This window comes from Cucurbita pepo, chromosome 10, assembly GCF_057944985.1.
Source record: "Cucurbita pepo subsp. pepo isolate OVF chromosome 10, ASM5794498v1, whole genome shotgun sequence".
NCBI lineage: Eukaryota > Viridiplantae > Streptophyta > Magnoliopsida > Cucurbitales > Cucurbitaceae > Cucurbita > Cucurbita pepo.
In genome coordinates, this window is record NC_141807.1 from 18,576,845 (window position 1) to 18,599,068 (window position 22,224).

Consider the following 22,224-nt stretch of genomic DNA (forward strand, 5'->3'; position numbering starts at 1 on the left):
TTTCTTTGATTAGAAATTCCTTAGCTCTCACCAAAGTTAGAAATTAGAAATTCTATTCTTTTTAATTCCAAAATGTGATGTCTCTAATCAAAGAAATGAAGACTTTATATAGCCTTGACAACCTTAACCTATGTGACACATAATTCCCAAATTAAATTTGCTAGTAAATGAGAAATACCCATAACCTCCATATTAAAATGGCTAGTTAATGGTGGAATATGGTAACCTAGGTGGGTTACACTATAACCTTAACTCCTATATTAAAAACTAGCTTAAATATGACAAACAAATATTTAAATTATAATTAAATAGTACAAGGAATGAAATGTGCTTATTAGTCATCCTTGAACTAGTTCCATACATTTAATGCATCTCTTTCTTGAAGCTCAACTTTGCACAAAATATAAGGGAGGTCTCCAACGTCTTCTAGAATTTCCTTTGATGAGCTCACCATAGCTTGAATATATGTGTACAAGGTTTGTTGTAGCTTCTTGGCTCTCGTCCTTGTAATTGGACCTTGAGGTATGGAAATTCCTTGGTCGTGGTTCATATCACCTTACTTGTAAATTCATGATTTTCCCCCTAATTAGCCAATTAGCCAATGTGGGACTCATCCCAACAATTCTCGACAATCCTCCTCTCAAACAAAGTACACCATAGAGCCTCCTCTGAGGCCTATAGAGCCCTCAAACAACCTCCCCTTAATCGAGACTTTGACTCCTTCTTTGGAGCCCTTGAATAAAGTACACCTTTTGTTCCACATTGAGTCACTTTTGACTATATTTTCGAGGCTCACAACTGCTTTTCTCGACACATGATGATTCTATTGACATGACTAAGATAAGGGCATGACTTTGATACCATGTTAGGAACTACAAACTTCAATAATGGTATGATATTGTCCACTTTGAGCATAATCTCTCATGACTTTGTTTTTTGTTTCCTCAAAAGACTAGATATCAATGGAGATGTATTCCTTACTCATAAACTCATGATTTTTCCTTAATTAGCCAAATGAGACTCCCAACAATCCTTCATGAATGCCACAAATATCTTCGAACTTAAGACTAATCCTTTGACACTCCCCCCCTTAAGCTAAGAATTAATATATCTATTACTAGCTTGGACGGGATAGATTTATGTACAATATTGATCACACAACTTCGACGACACAACTTCAATGTTAAGGCACGACTTCAGCTATGAAGACTATGAATAAATTTGGTCTAGGTGGATTATTGGTAGCCATGAAGTGTAACAACCTGTTTTTCAATGTCTTGAATCACAGATCGCCATGTAGACTCCATGGTAAAAATAGTGGCAAAAAATTTTACAAAAATTTTCTTTTGTAAAATGGGAGACACAAGAAGATTTAAAATTTAAATATGCATGGAAGATGACATAAGATTAATTCAAAGTACAAAATAGTATACACGGAGTCAATTCAAAATAGTTTATCATCATGGTTCGTGTGTATAACTAGGTTCCAAATGGATATTTATTACCATGCTACCATGATAACTAGGTTCCAAGTTATTTACTTATAACTAGGTTCCAAATAAATAGACTTACTGCCATGCGGCCAAATAAATATCTAACTAGGTTTGTCATCATGGTTCCAAATGAATATCCAACTTGTTTATCACAATGCTTCCTAATGAATTTTGCCCATTATCCTAATCGATCCCTACAATTATTACTTAAAATAAGGCATGTGTAATGGATGTTGAATTTCCATTTGTTGGGACGTAGGCCATTGAATTTGCATGGTGTTATTTATGTACACTTTAATTTAGCATGTATACTTTACTTTTTTTTTTTTTAATGTGCTCTATTTTTATATAAAAAAAAATTTGTTTAGGAATATAACACTCTATATAGCTGATTAATAAAATCAAGATATTATTTTAGGAAAACCCTGAATCAAAACATATAGAACTACGATGAACCACTATTACTGTAATTTTTGTCGTATAAAATAATGTTCAACTGCTTGGGTTGTGTCTGAATGTTAATACCCTCTGCTGCCTTTGTCATTAATGAGGATCGACATTTTCTGTCATGCAGACCCTTCTTTAGTTTTGCCTTCCTTAGTACGTCTTGTCTACTCGTCAAATGATAAAGTTCTAGCTTCAGCCGAGGAGGCTCTCGTTGGGGTGCTCAAGTGTCATAATCAGAACATTGGAGCGATTTTATTGCTACTTGACTGTGTCAGGTATTTTGCTTAACTACCTCTGTTCCCTCTCCCCAATAAATGAGAAGATGCATAAACTTTTGTTCATTTTTTTATCAACTTGTTGGTTGTTAAGATCAAACTGGGATTTAAATGGGAGAATAATTTTCTTTATCGAGAATTTTGCGTACAGTGGGAAAGAAATCCTGGTTCCATATTGTTCTGGTCTAACTTTCTTGTCATTTTTCTTTGTTCGAGAATGAGACTAAAATTGACGTTAGTGGGTCTCTCTTTGTATTTGGCACACACAACTAAAAGCAAAGCAAGTATCAGGTTCAGTATGAAATTTGTAAATAAGTTGCCCCTATTGCCTATTTATAATAATAATAATAATAATAATACTAATACTAATAATAATAATAAGTTGCCTAGCCAACTATTGTTACATTCCCTTGTCTATAGGTTTGCTTTTATCCGGAGGCTTTCCTTGAGATTCCACGTGTGTAGAAGACGGCTTAAGTCCTGTCATTCCATTTTCCCTTGGGTACCTAAGGTGCACATTCCTTGGTATACAATTGTATAATTGTGGGACAGCGTATCCAGCTAAACCGCGGGGGCATTGAAATATGCTGTTGGAAGTGTAGAGATGGACTCTGGTGCTTTCCAAATAAATTTTTATTGAATATCTATTTGCTTGATTTGAAGATTTCAGATTTAGAGAATTATTTTCTTCGAGTAGGTGTTGCGATTACCTTTTCTTTTTCTTCCCTTCTTTTTCGATTTATTCTGAGAGGCCTTCCAATTTGCATGTTTTCCATGGATATCCCAATATGTTACCTAGTACCATTTTCTAGAGGGCCTCACATTAGAATCTCTCTTTTACACTAAAGGTTTGAGAGGAATCAATGATTTTCCATTCACTGTATCTAGGCAAGTGTACAAGGGTAAAGTAAAAAAAAACAATAAAGGAAAATATGTCCAAGGTACTTTTACAATAATACAACAATGATATCTCCCCCTCGAGTTAGGAGAATACGTGAGTTATGTCAAACATGTTAGAGGGATAATCTATACGTGCTCCGCTTAATGCTTGACATATCCTTTGGACACCTAACCTTATTGCATTTTATCATATACAAATTGATAGTCGACCTTAATGTAATTAGTCTGCACATGAAATATTTGATTAGATCGATATGAAGAGCTCCTTGATTATCACACCACAATTTGGTTGGTGTTAAGATATCAAATCCCAATTCAATAAGAAGTTAGATAAGTACCCTCTCCTTTCCTTCTCTCCTTTCCTTCTCTCATCCCTCTAGATTTTGTCTCCATTCATTGCTGAAGTCTAGGTCCGTCTTGCACAAAGTGCGTCTTGAGTCACTGTGGCCCCATGGAAAGGCCCTAGGGTAATACTCATAAGTTTGGAGGAGCACTTTTTGCTCTAAACGATGACCGTACTACAAACATATCTACCTACTAAGCTCTAATCAATGGATTCTCTCTAGTGGTGTGGGACAACATCTACCTGTTCCTAAGATCAGTAAACTACCTGTCACTATGCCTTTTCAGGCTGGAATAGTAACTACCTGTTGCTTTGCCATTTCAGGCTAGAACAATAAAACTATTTGTCACTACGCCACTCAGGTTGGAACAGTAAAAAAAACCATGACTCTCCCCACTAGGCACCACCGATAATATTTCAATAGTATACCCTCTATGACTCTTGAATCTTTTGAGGGTGACAACTTAGCCATGTGTAACAAGTAGACCCTAACCTTTGTTGGTTAGTTCACAAATAGGGGTTGCGCCCTATCCGTCCCTACAAGGTACTTGGTCAACTAGAGGAGGCTATGGAACTCATGACTAGGTGTTAGGACAAAAATACGTGAAACAGTAACTCATAGTCCATGGAAACCATAACTAGCACTCTATGACACATACGATAGTCCAACTCATAATTGGGCAATAACAAACTTTCTAAACCCTAAATCATGCATAAAAAATGTATAAAGGCATACAACATTCTCATTATGCTCATTAAGTGATAATAATCCAACCTCTACATACTGGAAAACATAAAAGTCTAATGGTCTATCAGAGTTCACAAATCATGCGTGCAGAAGCTATATAACTGTAAATGGGACTAAGTTGTAAACGGTTCATATTATCTAAGCACAATTATCATAAGACTAAGTCAAACTAGACTCCTAACACAATACTCAATCATTGCCCTCAATCTTAATGGACTCCTACAAGTATTTCTTTGAAACTTGTTCCATATGGTTACTTAATTGTAGACTTCCCGAGCTTGTTTCGAGTTTTTGTGGATATTCCAAATTTCTTCAAAATTCTTCAGTATGACCTAAATTAAGTTTAAAGAATAAAACTAGTGAAAATGGTTGACTAGCTTCAAATTCGTTAAAAGAGAAGGTTGAGAAACTAACCGTTGACTGTACGGTCATCTTCTCCAGTTTGCGTGCATGTCATTCTGCTTTCTTTCATTCTTTTCTTTTTTCCTTTTTTTATTTTTTTATTTTGAAAAAAAATCTTTTATTTATTTTCTTAAAATTCCAGGTGTTACCATCAATGAGTTCAAACTCTATTTTATTTGTCTTCTGACACAACATTTCGATTTCTAATGAGCTATTTCTGCACTTGATCATACAGTCTATTACCAAGCTCACCTTTCCCATATCCTATAGCCAAGGAACACGCATGATTTTGTCTTTGTATCGAGCTTTGATCTCTAATCTTTAGGAAGATGAACAAAAGTTTTTCTGCTAAAGACATACAGGTGATTGCAAGACATATCCTTGTTTGACCAAATTCTATTTCAAACTTCGAATCCCAAAGGAGCATACGGTGTGAGGTTTTAAACATGTACAATTGGGCCTAATGCTTCATCTCAAAATGATCTGGTAACTGTGACTGTGAAAGCAACCATCTCTCTCAAGTCTCAACTAGTGTTCTGTTCATTCCCTCAGCTATCCTTTTTAACTTAAGAGTTTTTGGAGGTGTCTTATGATGTCAATATCACCATCCCTGCAATACTCATCTAAAGGTCAACAATACTCACCCCCATTTCGAGTCCTATTACACTTTAACTTTGGATTCTCTTTCAACAGGGGCATGAAATTGCTTAAACACTTCCAACACAATCGATCATTAGTCTTCAAGATACAAGCCCAATATGATGAAGTGCTTTTGTTATCATTGTACCACACACATCGTTTGTTTTCTTGAATGTCAAGATGCCTTAAAGGAAACTTTTATTTTCTTTTGTACCAAACAATGCACATATCTTTTAAGAGGTTCATTTTTTGTGGCAGGAAGATAATTTTTTTTTTTTAGCTAGAATCATTAAACCCTTCTTATTAATGTGACTGAGTCTCTTGGTATAGCATCCAAGTATTTGTTTCATCCGCAGGAGAAACTCGAAGATTCACTCTGAATGATTTTCCAGTATTTTCTTGCATTATTAGCTGATGACCATCATTTGTTTTATAAAGGTCAAGCTGCTGCCAGCAATGAATGAAAAAACTAATGTAGTACTGAGTTATAGGCATGTCTTCCTGTGGAAGATCACTAAATTTTCCTTTCGCTTTGAAAGTTACCAAGTGTTTTCAAGACTTGAAACTGTCTCTGGTAGGGAAAATAGTTTTTTCATATTTCATTGGTCATGAAATTGATAATTGATTAACTATGTCTTCACAAAGTTGTTCTCGACTTTCTCGTGTATACAATATGGTTGGGCATGTAGTTTTTGGTTGTCTTAGAGCTTCTCTCATGTAGTTGTCTTTGCTTCGACTGTACTTATGTAAAATGACAACCTGTGACTGTCGCATAGAATTCTTTCCTCTAACTTTGTGACTTATGATTAGAAACACTACATAAAATTACTGCGAGGATTGGTGAACTTCCAGAATTAGAGGATACTTCCTCTCGTTGATTTTGACCCTCAGCAACCATCTTGATTCAGTTGCTATGTGATCTTATCACAAGCAATAATACTTGAGGGAAAATTTATAGTAGAAAAATTACATTTTTGGTCAATGAGGTCTGAATTTTGTTGTATTTTGGTCCCATTCGTCATTCCGAAGCACATATATGCTAATATAGGAGAGGAATGAGTGTCGAACACAGATTGGTTTGGACACGCTTCAGACAAGTGTCCGACATACGAAATTGTGTCCCTTTTTTTAATTATTTTTTATTTTTTAACTCTGGACATGCCATAGACATGCGCCAAACTTGGTTGGTGGTAGATGTCGACCCAAAGACGATCAACGGTGAAGCCTATTGATGTGGGAGGAAGATCAAAAGATGGTGGGGAGAGATGGAGGAAAAGGAGAATCAAGGGGGGAGGGTAATTACACCTGATGTGGGGGGAAGTGGGCTCAATAACTTATTAGATTTTAGGAACATCTAAATTTTAAACGATTGTGTAAGTTCAATGGCCAATTAAATTTTCATTCAATGTTTTTTTAAAATTATTTTAAATAGTTTGTATTAAAAAAAAACTGAAGTATTGTTGGTTTTTTTTAATATTTTTCTAAAAACAATATAAAATAGTGTGTCCCCAACGTATTCGAATCCTACATTTTCTAGAAATTGGTAGGTCGTCGTGTCGGTGTTTTGCCCTGTCCATATCCCATGTCTTTGTCCATGCTTCATAGTCGTCAGTTTTCCCTTTATAGCTGATAGAAGTTGACTTGTCACATTTTTTTTTTTGTAAAAAATAACCTCTTAATTTTTAAATTAGTAATATGCTCAATATTTTTTTATTCTCCTTTTTTCTCTATTCTCTTATTCCTCTCCCTCCCATCCATGGCCCTCCTCTTCCTTTCTTTTTTCTTTTTTTTTCCCCTTCTCTTCATATATGTTTTAAAAGAAAATATAATTCTCCCTCTCCCTCGCTTCAAATCTGAGGCGAGGGAGCCTCCCTCACTTTAGTCAAAGTGTTAGTATTTTATTACCTTTATTTTTTAATGTGAAGAAAGGAAGACTGGAATGGAGCAGAAGAAATAAAAAAGAAGAAAGCGAAGGAAAAAAAGTTTGAGGTGGAGGCGGTAGCATCCATGGATGGAATAGTTAGAAGGATGGGAGGAGGGAGAAAGAAGGAAAAAGAAGAGAGAAATTTTAAAAAAATAATATTATTTTTTTTAATAAAAATGAAGTGCCCACATCAGTGTAAGTTTGTTACAGTAATGGAAAACTGATGGCAGGGACAAAAATGATTGAGTTTGAAAATTCAGGGACCAAAATGATACTAAATCCAAACCACAAGGAAAAGTGTTGTTTTCCCATTTCTAGCTATGATACTGTGATCTTTGTTGCAGAATGTATTTTTTTGTATACTACGTAACTGAAAAGAATATACAACCCTACAAATATACATGATGCAACATGGGATCAAAAACAGATAAGAAAATGGTAACTAAAAACGAAGGATGGTGTAAATAAGGAAACAAAAGGGGATCCAATCGTTAACAAAAATAACCCAGGTTCTTCTTTTCGTTTGGAGAAGTAAACACCTTACTTCCCCTTTGTCTTCTGGCTCTCTTTCTCTCATCTTCTTTTCTTTCATTTTTCCATGAAAGTCCAGTTTCTCATTATAAAAAAAAGAGAATAATTTCTCGTTTCCCTGTGCAGTGATTTTGGCCTAAACACAGCTCTTTCAAATACTGGGGGTAAAGGTCAAGGTATGATTTTAACATTTGCAGCAGATACATGGCATTTCTCTTTTTCTTGGTATTGTGTTATGTTCTCCATATACGTACATGGCCTACATGTAAGGTTTTGATTTATGTAATTTATATATCTTTCATAACAAATCATCAGTTTTTATATATCTACATTTTTTTAGCTACTTGGATATCTTTTTCTGCAATTGTTTGGGCTGATTATTTGGTTAGCTTTCAAGTCATTTATTCTAATCCTCTGATCACTCGTAATCTTCATTTGTTTGAACAACTATTTCCTACATAAAAAAAATTTGGGGAGGGAAAATTGGACAGTCGTTTGAGCAGAAACCATGCAATTGATTTTTGAAACTCATTGCCCCATTTATCTATTTTTTTACTTCTACGTTATTTTAAATTTCAAAGGATGGAACTCTAATTCCTCCCAGAATAAACTTTTGCGTATCCTAGTTTACGTGCAGTCATCTATTTCATTCAAATTGTTTGAGCAGAACTTTATTTTGTTGATCGTGCTGGTCTGGCAATTACCATAGTTTATGAATTGACAAATATATATCTCTTCTACTACTCCACGAGTCAACAAAGTTTGAGTTTGAATGATCACGTGGGTACTAAGTTATGGAATTGATTCATGCCTTTTGGCTTGTAAGTTCCATGTATGACACTTGTATCTTACATAGAGCTTTTGTCAGGATCAAGGTTGCAAAGTGATCGAGTGCTCAGCTTAATTCCTAAATGGTCTCACAGTGTAAGTTTTATGGGAAAAGAACTCTGTGCCTGTGTGTGGATTGTCTGCTAAACCCTTGTTTACTGGAAATCATAACAGAAAGTGCTGATTTTGTTACTCTTTTCTATGACCCCTGCTTGTGCCAATGCATGCTGGTCTCTGTTCCATTTATTATTATTTTTTTTTTGACTTCCTTGGGTTAGTACTTTTAAAGTTGGAAGGAAATGCATGTTGATATTGGTGGCATGTTTTTAACAAAAAACAAAACTTTTTATTGAATAAATGAAAAAAGATTAAAGCACAAGGGAGAGATAGAGAGCAATATGGAACACAACAAGAATAACTATAGAAACTCTATAAAGGAAAAAAAAAAAAAAAAAAAAAAAAAAATTCGTACAACAAAAAAACACTGAGCAAAGAAAATGCTCAAAACAAACAGAGACTTGCAAACATAAGATCCTGTAAAACCAAGCACAACAAAAATTGGAGGAATTTGTTTGGATTATTTTTTAAAAGATAATTCTCGTGGTTATTAGGAAGAAGTTTACATCCTATATTGTCTTGAAAATGGGTCTTGAGGGAATAAATGTTTCAAACTTTTTGCTCAGAATTAATCTAAATTGAAACCCTTCTTATTTGATTGTTAAGATACTCCCAAAAATTGAAATTATTGACCAATGAAGGTACAATATCACCATTTTTTTTTCAGTAAAATATCAAAGTGAATGATTTAATAGAAATAATTGCTTTACTAATTCCATGCTGGAAATAATTGCCTTGAATAACTAAAGAATTATATTTGAAGAAAAAAGAAAAAAAAGTGAACTAAAAATTAAACATTGCTATTACAAGTATAGGAAACCCTTGTGGACAAGAAGATAAAAAAACTACCAGTTTGTACTTTAAATCATGTAAATAAAAAAAAAACATAAGAATATTCTTTGGTGTTGAGCGAATTGCATGTATCGAGATTTAAAAAAGAACTTAGCTTAATCAAGTGAATTTTATTATATTCTTATATTTACGGTTACTAGATACATACAGAGAGGCACATTACAGGATTTGTATGCTTCTAGTCAGAATATTATTGAATAGGGGAGCATATGGGTTGGTTTGAATTATTACCTCACACCCATTCTATCTTTTCACCTTGGTTGATCGTACTTCATAGTAGGCATAATTGACGACTTACCATTATGGGTTCATAGAAAGTAGAAGCAAACTCAATTTCACGATATCATCATGGGTTCAAAGAAAGGAGAAGCAAACTCAATTTCGTGATGGGTCTCAAAGAAACGACATGCATGGTATTTCGTAGCTTTCCAGAAGTGTTATAAGATGGAATGAATGTTAATTTAGGGGCAGGAAGATGTACTTGCACATTTGATTCATATTCGATCAAGTCAGGAGATGTTTATGTAGTAGAACAAATTTAGGAGGTGTCTATATGTTATAAGATTGAAATTGAAAGAAATGAATATGAAAATTCATGGTTTCTTAAGAAATTTGTTTGATTGGGAGTTGGAGTGGACCAATTTGTTCAAGGTCTAAGATTCCATGAGATCGGTAATTCCAGTGATGTTTCAAGTGGAAACTGGACAAAACAGGGGAGTAGAAAGTCAAATAAACCATTACAGCTCTTCAACCTCGGCTTAACTCCCCTGATCATGATGTTTGTAAACTAATTTTACAAGGAAATAATCTGAAAAAGACATTTTCTTTTGGACAATGGCTCATTAACAGCATCAAAACGAACTAGAAATGACCAAAAAAGAAATCCTCAGCTCTTACTTTCCCTCCCAAGTTTGTGTGATGTGTATTAGCAATGAGATAACAATCATGATGCTTCTCTTTTTTCCTTCTTGTTTTGCAATTTTTTTCTTGTTTGTATGAAAAATATGCAATATCTTCCAGTTGGTTTTCTCATTTGTTGTTAATAGGTCTGCATCAAATGTCGGAAGAGAAATAATGGGTTGGTTGATTGTTTTGTAATTTCCCAGGTTCAAGATTGGAAGCTCTTAATCGGATCGTTGATTGATAAGATGTTTGCAGAACCATCTAACGCAGTTCTCGTTAGATTCCTGAGTATTATAAACGAGCACTTGGTGAAAGCTACTGATGTGATCCTAAAGCGTATTTTGTCGTATGTGAAAGGACAGAAAGAGTACGTAACCTCCTACAATCCTTACTTTTCACCCTTTAGTCTTCCTTTAACGAAAATAGAAAATTTAGTATCATAATTTTGTCTGGTTGAAACCTTTATTCTAAAATATCTCTGAGAAGAAATTCCACTCTGCACGTCCTATATTTTTGTAATTACAAAATTTTCTCTCATTGGAATTTTAAGTATATATTTTTTGTAATTCTTCCTTTGGGGTTTTCCCCTCCTTTTGTAATTTTTCTAAAAAAAAGGAAAAAGATCTGTTAAGTCTTGGGCTTTCTCCACGTCTAGCTTGATGATTATTAGAAATGAAAGTATTCCCATGCCATTCAGCTTTTTATCTTTATGTTTTTCTTCCTTTTGTGTGGGGATAGGAGAGAGAATCATTTTTAAAATTGTTAGTTTTGATATAATTTTAATTTAGGTTAAAATACCATTTTAGTTCCTACGCTTTGGGTTCCATCCATTCTAGTCTATGTACTTTATTTGTCCAAATTTAGTCCCTACACTTTCAATAAATCTTAAATTTAGCCATTCAAAAGTTATTTTTTTTATCAAAATTAGTAAAAGAACAATAATTTTCGTGCGAGAAAAGACACTAGGACTATTTTTTAAAGATTTATGAAGGGAATTTTATTTGAGATTATTTTTATAAAAAAGATCAACAATAAACTAACCATAGGGACTAATTTTGAGATTTATTGAAAGTGCATAGACTAAAATTGGTGGTAATAGATTGAAACTCGAGTATACCAAAATAATATTTTAACTCTAAATTCACCGAACTCATTACTTTAAGCTTTTGAGTTGATTAGTGATTAAAAATGGTATTGAGTTGATTTGTGATAAAATAAAAACTAGTATTTGTTTTTCAAGTAGTGTAGTATGCCAAATCTTTGGACTTCTTTCGCAGGCAGGGCTTGTTCCATTGGGAGTGTTCTATTAAAAAGCTATATTTCCTATTATGCATTCTTTCACATTTTTAATTTTGATTTTCAAGTGTTTCACATGGTCCTGGATTGTTCGACTTTAAAAACAGAGGAGCTTAGGATCTATCTTGCTAAACCTTTTCTTTTTTCTCTCTTTCTTTTTTTTTTTTTTTTTTTTTTTTTTTTTTTTTTTTGGGAAGATTTTATTGTTAAATAATAAATAGACAAAAATAATAATAAACCATACATTTGGCATCTTTGGTGCTTTTTGGTTACGTTATAGACTATTAGAGTTAATTTGAAGGAAGATTTTGCAAGGTTTCAGTTTAGAGGAAATGTACGGACATGTTGGATTTTCCATTGTTTTTAATTCAATTCACTTTGTATTTATTTTCTCAATAGGATCTCTTGTCCACTCCTTTTCATACAATCTTATACACAAAGATCCAAACACATATTCCCTTATTTCTTACTAAAGAAGAGAGAGGCATACCTCAATATTTTTAAATTGAATTGTATGCAAAGTAGCTTAACGGTTCCATTTTGAATGGCTTTATAAACATCCACCTTATTTATTTTCAATTTTAAACTCATGAAATATAGTTTTTTTATAAGAGAAGGGAAACAATGTTGATTGATGAATGGAAAAAAGGAGCTTATAGGCTCTCAACCAAAAGGTTAATTACAGTAAAGAACTCCAATTAGAGATCAAAGAAGATAGGCTATAATTTTTCAGTGGGTGACTATTTTTACACCAATACATAGCATGAAAAAAAAAAAAAAAAAAAAAATCAACCCATGGAGTAAGTAACTTCACTATATTTTCTTTGTGATAGGATTGATGAAAGCTTCTACACTAAACGGGGGAGCCAAAATGTAGATATCTCTCCAAGTGTGCAGCAATCTCTATTTGAGCGTCTTTGTCCACTACTTGTTATCAGGATGCTTCCCCTTGAAGTTTTTAATGACCTGAGTATGTCTGTCATGTATGGGCAGCTTCCTAACCGAGCAATTATTAATGGTATGTTGTAGTATTTATGTTTGTTCTTTTTTCTATTTCCTTGTGTACTAATTGAGTTTAATGGTTCGTCGTCAAATTTAGATTATTTACCAATTAATTATTTATTCATTCAATTTTCTAGAAAGCCAAATAATTATTTAGACGAGTATTAGTCTGATCTTGCATAATTAAATTCATCTGACATCTCTAGGCTACCTATGCTACAAAATTTTCAGCTCAAGTAATGAGGATTCCGTTTAACCTTAACCTATATATATATATATATATATATATATATATATATATATATATATTATTTGGATCATTTCAGGTCTTGATAAAATTAAGAATTCAGTTTAGGCATCAGTTGTGAGTCCTCCAAGAATAACAATTGGGCATCCTTAAACCTTGTCATACTTCCAAGCTGGCTTCGTTTTGGAATCCCATCTTGGATAAGGTCGAAAAATGTCTTGTTCAGTTTGTGTTTAGGATTCCTGTATCCATTATAAGAGTTTGGAGAATGTTATAAATAGTTTTTCCAGGAGGGTGTAAGGAAGGATAGATGTCCTCGTTTTATTTGTTGGGAGGTGAGGTAAGATCAATTGGCCATGGAGAGCTAGGCAATGCAATTTGAGACTTCTTAACGAGGTCCCATTTGCTGAACGGGTATGGCATTTTCTATTAGAACCAAACAACACTCGATGGCATAAGCTAATTGTCAGCAAACACGTCTGTCACTCTTTTGAGTGTGCGTCATTTGGGATTTAAAGGCATATTCAGAGATCCCTTGAAAACTATCTTTTTCTAGGTGCTCTAGTCTCCCCTTGAGAATGGTTTGTTGAGTTGGGAAGATAGGAGGTTGGTGGATGACCCCCTTACTATCTTATTCCTTCATCTATACCACCTCTCTTCGTTGAGATTGTATCATATGGCTTCAATCATTTTGTGTTTGGAAAATTCTTATATGTGCTTAATTTCAATTTTCATTGTCCTCCTTTTAATAGGGGTTCATTGGACATATTTGCACTTCTTTTTTCGGAAACTTCCATCTTCACTTGGATAGTAGAGATATTAATTTTGGGTTCCCTAATCCCACTGAAGGGTTTTCTTCCCACATTTTCTGTCTCCTTTTGGGTATCCATCATACCGTTAGAAATCCTTTTTTTCCGCATCTTGTGATGGCAAAATTCTCAAGAAAGTTAAGTTTTTGCTTGAAAAGTCTTACATGGGAGAGTCAAGATTAGGACCATATTCAGAGTCATTCTTCCTTCGTGATGTAGCCACATTGATGTATTCTTTGTCAGGTGCATGGGGATTTGTGTTGTATCTTTTGAAGATGTACGTTTGCTATCTCAATCTGGAACTCTTTCTTGGAGACGTTTGGCGTTTGCTTGTCTTGTAATAGCGACCGTTGTCTTGTGATTGAGGAAGTTTTTCATCTGGCTTTTCTTGAGAAGGGTTAAATTCTCTTGCATGCTGGTTCAAAAAAGAGGTTGGACGACTATCTTGATGAAGGCTTTGATTCTTTTTGTGGAGAATGAGGATTGTTAGCCTTTCCTAATGAAGTTAGTGCTGCGTGTCGTGGTCATACATCTTCAACTATGCAACGTTGTGATCTTGACACGCTCACAACAAGCCTTAAGGAAAAGCCAAACCCATTCACATTTTTCACCCGGCTTTGTAGCTTCGTCGGACCGTCGAGTGAGGTTCGCCTTTGCCAACCGAACACAACTCATGCGGAATCCAAGCTTGTTCGGCCATACTCGTCGTTCGTGCGTGCATGTTCAATTGTTGCAACACAACAATGTCGAATCTCATTGTCATCTTGGTTTCCAACAACACGACCCATGTATCGTGATGCTGTCCCATGTCTTGGGACACATCGACCATCTTGGCTTGCTCAGACACATCTGTTGGGAATTGACCAATGTGTTGATCATCTCATCGGGACATCCCGAACATCCATCCATCCCGGTTCTCTCGAGCATCGGACTCTCCTATATCCATGCTAAACCATTTACGGCATACGTTCCAAATAGCGGATGCATAATCCAACCTCCGACACATGGGTTGCGGCACAATACTGGCACACCTGTGTCGTCCGGTACTGTCCTTGAAAGACCCTTTTCAAAGGAAGACACTTGAGACGCTCGTCTCGTGATGCTCACCCACGCTGTGACACACACATGTGCCATAAGGTAGCTCGCTTAGGCCACAGAGCCCAGGGTGGTAGAGAGCCATCACCATGCCTCCCCATATAGTACATTTCGAGGCATTTCCAATCTTTCTCGGGTAGACGTCATTTTGGCAAGTGGACATATGACCTCGTGCATAGTCCGTCGAGTATTCGTTTACACCAAATTTGGTGAGCTTTTATCTTTCATATCGACAAACTTAATTCCCGAGTCGCATGCCAAAACTCATATCGAAACACCGACTTTTGAGGTTATGGCTTGTGGCCCTACCCGAACCTCTTCGAGCTTGTCCTCGACACTCGTGTCCCTTAGTTCTCCCGTACTTTGCGTTTGCCTCAACTTAGCTTCAGTGCACCGTCTTGGTGTGTTAGATGATGCATTGCCCTCCTCAGTCATATCATGACACTTTTCAATTTAGGCCCAAACATGGCTGGATGGACCCCACTTGAGGGTCCCCTTGTCTGTCTTGACGTGTGGGGGTCACAACCTACTTTCTCTCCGTGAGGTTGTGACACTATGCATGGGTGTCTAATGGAAGTCCAAAGGTCATTTTTCCTTATTACCCAGATGAACTGAGCTTGCCAGATTACTTTGCTCAAGCTGTTGGCATTTCGGGTTCCTGTCAACCCTAAAGACAAGTTTGTTCAAAAGGGTTAGAAGCTCTTAGAAGTGGAAAGATTCATTCCTTTTTGGATTTTTTGCAGATGGTTTGCTTTTCTTTTTGGATGGCTCTCGGAGAGGTTCTTCAGTTGTCTTCTTAGTTGCTTGGCCTCGTTAGTTTGTTGGTGGTTTTTCTGGTGGTGGTTATTGTTTTTTATTTTAAATTAACTTTATTATTTATTATTATTATTATTATTATTTATCTGAGGTTGTTTCTCTGAACCTTTTGCATCTTTTCATCCATCGATGAAAAGTTGTTTTATTTATTTATTTATTTTTTATTTTAAAAGTAACACTACGTTTCATATTCTAGAAACACCTATATCACCTCATGTGTGTACTTAAAAATTGAATTACTTAGTTTCATGGTCTGCAGATATGGACATTGTTGATCCTACGTGTGTTGTGGAGCTCTTATTAAACAGGTTAATGGAGAAGATAAATCTTGTTTATTTATTTATTTATGTGCGTGAGGGGGGGGGGGGGGGGGGGGGGGGGGTACTGGAGTAGCTACGTGCCTGATGTTTTCTACCCGATTTTACAGGGCCTTTTCCAAGTTCGAATTTGATGATGTACGGAAGCTGGCTGCTGAGCTTTGTGGGCGCATTCATCCCCAGGTATACCACTACAGTTTTACCTGATCTAGATTGTTATGAAGATGTACAATTGCTTAAATATGCGGATGATGTTTTCTTTAATATCTTATAGTGCATGATGCTTGATATTAGACAAGGAGTTTTGAAGATATGTATCCCTGATTCTGTTGGTTTTAGTTAAACAGTAAGAATTCTCCAAAGTATGACATTTGTAGCTACTCTTGAGGCACATTTTGAATATGACATGTACATGAGGCTACTAGCCTTGTTTGAAAAGCGTGGGTCTGATCAATTATGGAGTACATTTATTTACGTGCCCTTAGATAATACGAACATGATGTTTTTGCTATCTAATGTATAGTCAATTATGTTCTAATTTTCCTGACGTCCTTGTTTTCTCTAGGTGCTTTATCCTTATGTTAGCTTGGTACTAGAAGATGCAGTGGGTTCTCACCATATACCAGGAATAAAAGCCTGCCTTTTTTCGATGTGCACGTCCCTTGCGGTAATTAATTTCCTGTCACCATTATCGGTCCATGGAAACCTGCTTTGACATTCTGTTTTGCATTACGATCTTTGCATATACTTATCTATTTGGACAACAGCTACTGAATACAATTTCTGTTGGTTTATAGGTAAGAGGCGAGATTATGTCTTCACATTTCGACATATTTGAAATTGTAAAAACCTTGGAAGTAGTTCTATCATGGCCGTCTCAGGATGGGGATGAAGGTATGTTGACATATTATCTGGATTTTGCTTCTTCGTTACTCAACAGTACCCTGGTCTCTGATTTTGTTATGTATTTTTATTTATCAGTTTCCAAATCACAACATGGGTGCATTGATTGCATGGCTTTGATGATATGTGCTGAATTACAAGGTCCAAACTCATGCAGCACCTCCAATTTGGAGAAAATTGACCTTGATAAGAAGAAAGGTGACTGATTTTCCAATGTAAGGTATTATATTATATATTAGTTCTTGTGGATTTCTGACCTTACGAGCTGAACGTACAGGGCATGCCTCCGTAAAAGGTTCGATTCTGGGTTATGTGATCCATCAATTAATAGGTGGTAGAAAAGAACTAGTTTCAACCTATGATTTGGACCAGAAGTACAACAACACAGCCGACAATTCTACTCCTGTATCCTTTCGCCTCTGCATGGCAAATGTGCTCATCAGTGCCTGCCAAAAGCTTTCAGATTCGAGGAAGAAACGATTTGCTAGAGAAGTTCTTCCACGTCTCGTTTCTTTTGCCAAGGTTACTTTATTATCTGGTTTGATTGATTTTTTGTGTTTCCATGTTCATTTTTTTGGGATTCTCATGAGGGTGTCAAATGTTGTAGGTAACAAGTACACAGGTAGATATTAGAGCTGCATGTATTGGAGTCATCTTTTCAGCCGTATATCATCTGAAGTCAGCTATTCTACCTTATGCTAATGATATTTTCAGAGTCTCAGTAAACGCTCTGAAAAGTGGGCAAGAAAAGGTATAAAGTTCAACGTAAATGAGAGATGATGCATAGTAGTTTCAGTAAATGCTGTTTTTATTCTATTCATCATAATCATATCACCAGACTTTCGGCTGTTTTTATTTTTTTTATTTTTTCCCCTTTTTTTATAAGAAACGTAATATTCCTTAGTAGATGTTGAAAGAACAACATAGATGTCTGGGGTAGATATAACCTAACCCCCAACCAAAGCAAGGCTAAAGGAATACTATAGAAGTAGAGCTTTCTAATGATTAATAATCATTAGAAGACTTTAGTTATAAAAGATTCTCCGTGGGATCCATATCGATTGGGGAGGAGAATGAAGCATTCTTTATAAGGGTGTGGAAACCTCTCCCTAGTAGATGCGTTTTAAAACCTGTGGGCGATACGTAATGGGTCAAAGCAGAAAATATCTGCTACCGCTTGGGTTGTTATAGTTGGTATTAGTGTCAGATATCGAGCAGTGTGCCAGTGAGGACGCTGAGCCTCAAAGGGGGGTGGACACCAGACGGTGTGCTAGCGAGAACATTGGGCTTCGAAGGAGGGGTGGATTGTGAGATCCCACATTGATTGGAGAGGGAAACGAGTGCCAGCGAGGATGCTGAGCCCTTATAGAGGGTGGATTGTGAGATACCACATCGGTTGGGGAGGAGAACGAAAAATTCTTTATAAGATGTGGAAAACTCTCCCTAGCAAATGTATTTTAAAAACCGTGAGGCGGACGGTGATACGTAACGGGCCAAAGCAGACAATATTTGCTAGCAGTGGGCTTCGGTTGTTACAGTTGGTATCAGTGCCAGACACCGGGTGGTGTGCCAAGGACGTTGGGCCTCGAAGGGAGGTGGATTGTGAGATCCCACATCGATTGGAAAAGGGAACGAGTGCCAGCAAGGTTGCTGGACCTTGAAGGGGGGTGGATTGTGAGATTCCACATCGGTTGGGGAGGAGAACGAAACATTCTTTATAAGGGTGTGGAAACCTCTCCCGAGCATACACATTTTGAAAATCGTGAGGGCTGATGACGATACGTAATGGACAAAGGCGGACAATATCTGATAGCGGTGGGCTTGAACTGTTACATTCTCGGCTGTTGATTATTTGTTCCGCTAAGGATAAAGATTGTATTCTAATATGTGGTTGCTTTTTTACTCTGTTCATCAGGAAAGGATAGCTGGTGCTAAGCTGATGGTATCCCTAATGTCAAGTGAAGATCCAATTTTAGACTGTATTTCCGGAGAACTACTAGAAGCAAGAGATGTGCTGTCGAGTGTATCTTCTTTAGATCCTTCAATTGAGGTCCAACAGATTTGCCAGAAAATGCTCCAATGTTTGCTTTCTCCATGACTTCGTATGCGTTGTTCATCTTTCCCATGTGGCGATAGGAATATGTTTAAATGGGATTATTGTAAATTCTTATGAAATTAGCATTGTGTTTGATGTTTTTAATATATATAAAAGAATAGATTTTGGTGTGAAAATTTGAATAGTCGAAGATATGTCTTAATTAGTTGAATTATACTCGAGTTGATCATTATTTTAAATAGAAACCATTAGCACGTTTAAATATTAAATATGATAAAGAATGTTCTTTTCGTAATTCTTAAGAATGTCTCCTCTAATTGTCTCGAGGTAATTTTAGGTTTAGTTTTAGATTATTTCCCTTTTTCTAAATTGTTGGCTCGAAGTTATCTCTAAATTGTTCTTCGGACCATGGATATCAAAACTCATTCATCATGCACTTAGAAATTACTTCCAATCCAATACTCTATTTTCCATTTGAGTTGGGTAGAGTTGTCTAAGTTTTTTTCTTTTACTATAATATGTGTTACATTAATAATTAAATCTCATAAAATTTAAATATCAGACATTCACAAGTTACAACATATCACAAATATCAGTTACAAATAACTAATATTCTTAATCTTTGTAATATCCTTTTAAATCAGGTAGGGCTGAGTTGGGTTGTAACCTCGTTTTTGAATATTCTTAATCTTTGTAATATCCTTTTAAATTAGGTAGGGCTGAGTTGGGTTGTAACCTCGTTTTTGGGTTGATCCAACCAAAAAATATTAAAAAGTCAATCCAACCCAAATCAAACCGAAAAAAAAAAAAAAAAAAAAAAAAAAATCTAATTCAACTCAACTTTTATTATTTAGATTGAATACTCCGAATTGGTTAAGTTCTCAGGTCATATGAATACCTTAGGAATTAGTAGTCGAAGATAGGTTTTATAGATATATTCGAGAGAATTAATGCTAAATTTAAAGTTAATCCTATTAATTAATCTCGAGACTATTTTTTTTTCTCTTTCCTTCCGTATTGATAATTTAACATGATTTTTTTAAAGGTCAATAATATAGGTAACGAAAATTTGAACTTTTGACTTTGGTTGAATATTAAAATATTTTTTAAGAGAAAAAAGCAAAATATTTCCTCTAATAAGAATTAAAATATTATAAATGATGAGCTTCACTCCACCAAACGCTACTTAATTACAAAACTTCTCCATTGACCTCTTTTCAAACAAAACCAGAGCAGGAAATCCCTTCCAGTGGGCTCTCGTTCCTTCAATTTTCCCACCGTTTTCAATTCGGATAAACAATATAGTTCATCCTTCATCTTCGATCTCCACTTGCAATCCTTCGCTCGTTTTTTCTTTTTTCTGTTTTTAATCTCTGATCCAAGGAAAGCTCCAATGCTTCAGCTGTTCTTCGCCGTCGCTTTCTCGGCAGCGCCATTGACGTTCTATGTGCCGCCGATTCGGAGCCTAAATCTGTTCGTCGAAACTCTGGAAGATCTTTTCCGTCATACAGCCACTCATACGCACAGAGCTTATCCTCGCTTTCGCCTTGCCTTCTCACGCGTCTTCGGCTCTGTATTCCGCGTTTCGTATTCCAGGTAGATTCCGTTTGATTCTTCTTCTAGTCGAGCGGATTATTTGAGGCTTTTGTTTTGCTACTGCTTTTTTGCTTTTGTTTGATTTTGGATATTCGATCGATTCGCGTTGTTAAATTTGTGTTTAGGATCTTGAATCTTGAATCTGGAATGTTGAATCTCTCTTCGCTGTTGTACATGGAAGTGATATTTTCGTTTCATTTCGTTCTTACTCTGATTCTGTTTCCGATCCGTTTAAGAGCTTTGGATTGTTTATAGACTCTCTGTTTTGTCTTTCCGTTCCTTTTCTTGCAATTAGGTCATCTGGATGCAATTTGTTGCGCAGATTTATGAAATCGATTGAAATTTGTGCATCTTTGCTTCGTTAACTCACGCTTTTCATCCTTACCAAACCGCATGAGGCAAGAACACGTTCCTTTCCAACTCTTGTCTTTTTTTTTTCCCACTAAAATCGTAATTACTTTTATATACTTTTGGAAGATTATTTAAAATTAAAATTAAATTGATAAAAAAAAAAAGGTTTGGATCTCATTTGAGTTTGAGCTCTTAAATTTTAGTGTTTGAATTTTCAAATATCTTTTTTTTTCTTCAATATTTCAACAAAAATAAAATAAAATAAAATAAAATAGTTATTTGGGATAATGTTATAATATTCATCAATCCAATATTCTGTTGCTAATTATTTTTAAATCTTATGAATTAAAAATTTATTTCTTTTATAAACTTCCAGATAGGATTTAAAGATGAGACAAAATATAGATTAAAATATTATTTATCTAGCTTTTGAAAAAAAAAATTATTTAAATAAAATTAATTTTTCTATATAAACACTTTTGAAATAAATTAATAATTTAAATTTCTTACTATTTAAGAAGATGAACTCTTCCAACATATTTTAAATTATTGAAATATTTTCTTTAAAACTCTGAAAAATTTTAAAAAAATATTTTGGTTGATATCAAATTAAAATGTAATGACATGCATATAGTACCGGTTTTATATTTAGATTAAACAAAAAACAAAAGAAAAGAAATAGAGTAGTTACATACACTCTCGACTGTCTGTCTGATTATTATTAAACATACAAATCTCGAGTTGAGGTAAAAACATTTTAAACATCCCCAAACATAAAATTAAGATGCTAAAATATTATTATAAGATTTTTTTCTTAAAAATTTAAAAGTTGTACACCTGACCTCTGAGATCCCACATCGGTAAGAGAGAGAAACGAAACATTCCTTATAAGGGTGTGAATATCTCTCGCTAACATACACGTTTTAAAAAATGCGAGATTGACAATAATATGTAACAGACCAAAGAAGACTATCTACTAGCGGTGGGTTTGAGTTGTTACAAATGGTATTAGAGTTGAACACCAAGTGATTTGGTGATGAGGACGCTGAGTCACCAGGGGGAGATCTCACATTAGTTACAGACGAGAATGAAACAATTCATATAAGGGTAGAGTTTGAAGCCGTTTAAAAACGGTGAGGCTGACACACTCTTATTCTCCTTTCATCCGGAGCTGTCCTAACTTGGGCTCATCATGCTATACTCAACGGGGAAGGAAAAACAAGTCGTTTACGCTTTAGTAGCTACTGTTTCACTGACTCTAGTATTCAAATACTTTCAAGGAATGAAATATTATCAAACACCCTTCGCTATTTCGTATAGTATTTATGGTTCTA

General features: G+C 35.2%; 1 protein-coding gene across 4 annotated transcripts in view; it reads left to right on the forward strand.

Moving 5' to 3' along the window:
* Nucleotides 1–19,119, forward strand: part of LOC111803391 (ARM repeat superfamily protein) — a 32,866-nt gene extending 13,747 nt beyond the window's left edge. For 3 of the 4 annotated variants that reach the window (XM_023687766.2, XM_023687765.2, XM_087127472.1), the window contains exons 12-24: nt 2,068–2,215; nt 7,829–7,878; nt 8,571–8,626; nt 10,606–10,769; nt 12,532–12,716; nt 15,912–15,975; nt 16,095–16,167; nt 16,550–16,651; nt 16,782–16,878; nt 16,966–17,085; nt 17,165–17,409; nt 17,495–17,638; nt 18,803–19,119. In XM_023687766.2, coding sequence (XP_023543534.2) covers nt 2,068–2,215; nt 7,829–7,878; nt 8,571–8,626; nt 10,606–10,769; nt 12,532–12,716; nt 15,912–15,975; nt 16,095–16,167; nt 16,550–16,651; nt 16,782–16,878; nt 16,966–17,085; nt 17,165–17,409; nt 17,495–17,638; nt 18,803–18,985 — 1,631 coding nt within the window. In that variant the 3' untranslated portion in view covers nt 18,986–19,119. The remainder of the gene's footprint in view (nt 1–2,067; nt 2,216–7,828; nt 7,879–8,570; nt 8,627–10,605; nt 10,770–12,531; nt 12,717–15,911; nt 15,976–16,094; nt 16,168–16,549; nt 16,652–16,781; nt 16,879–16,965; nt 17,086–17,164; nt 17,410–17,494; nt 17,639–18,802) is intronic. The other variant, XM_023687767.2, reaches the window with a different exon arrangement.
* The last annotated feature ends 3,105 nt before the right edge of the window (nt 19,120–22,224 follow it).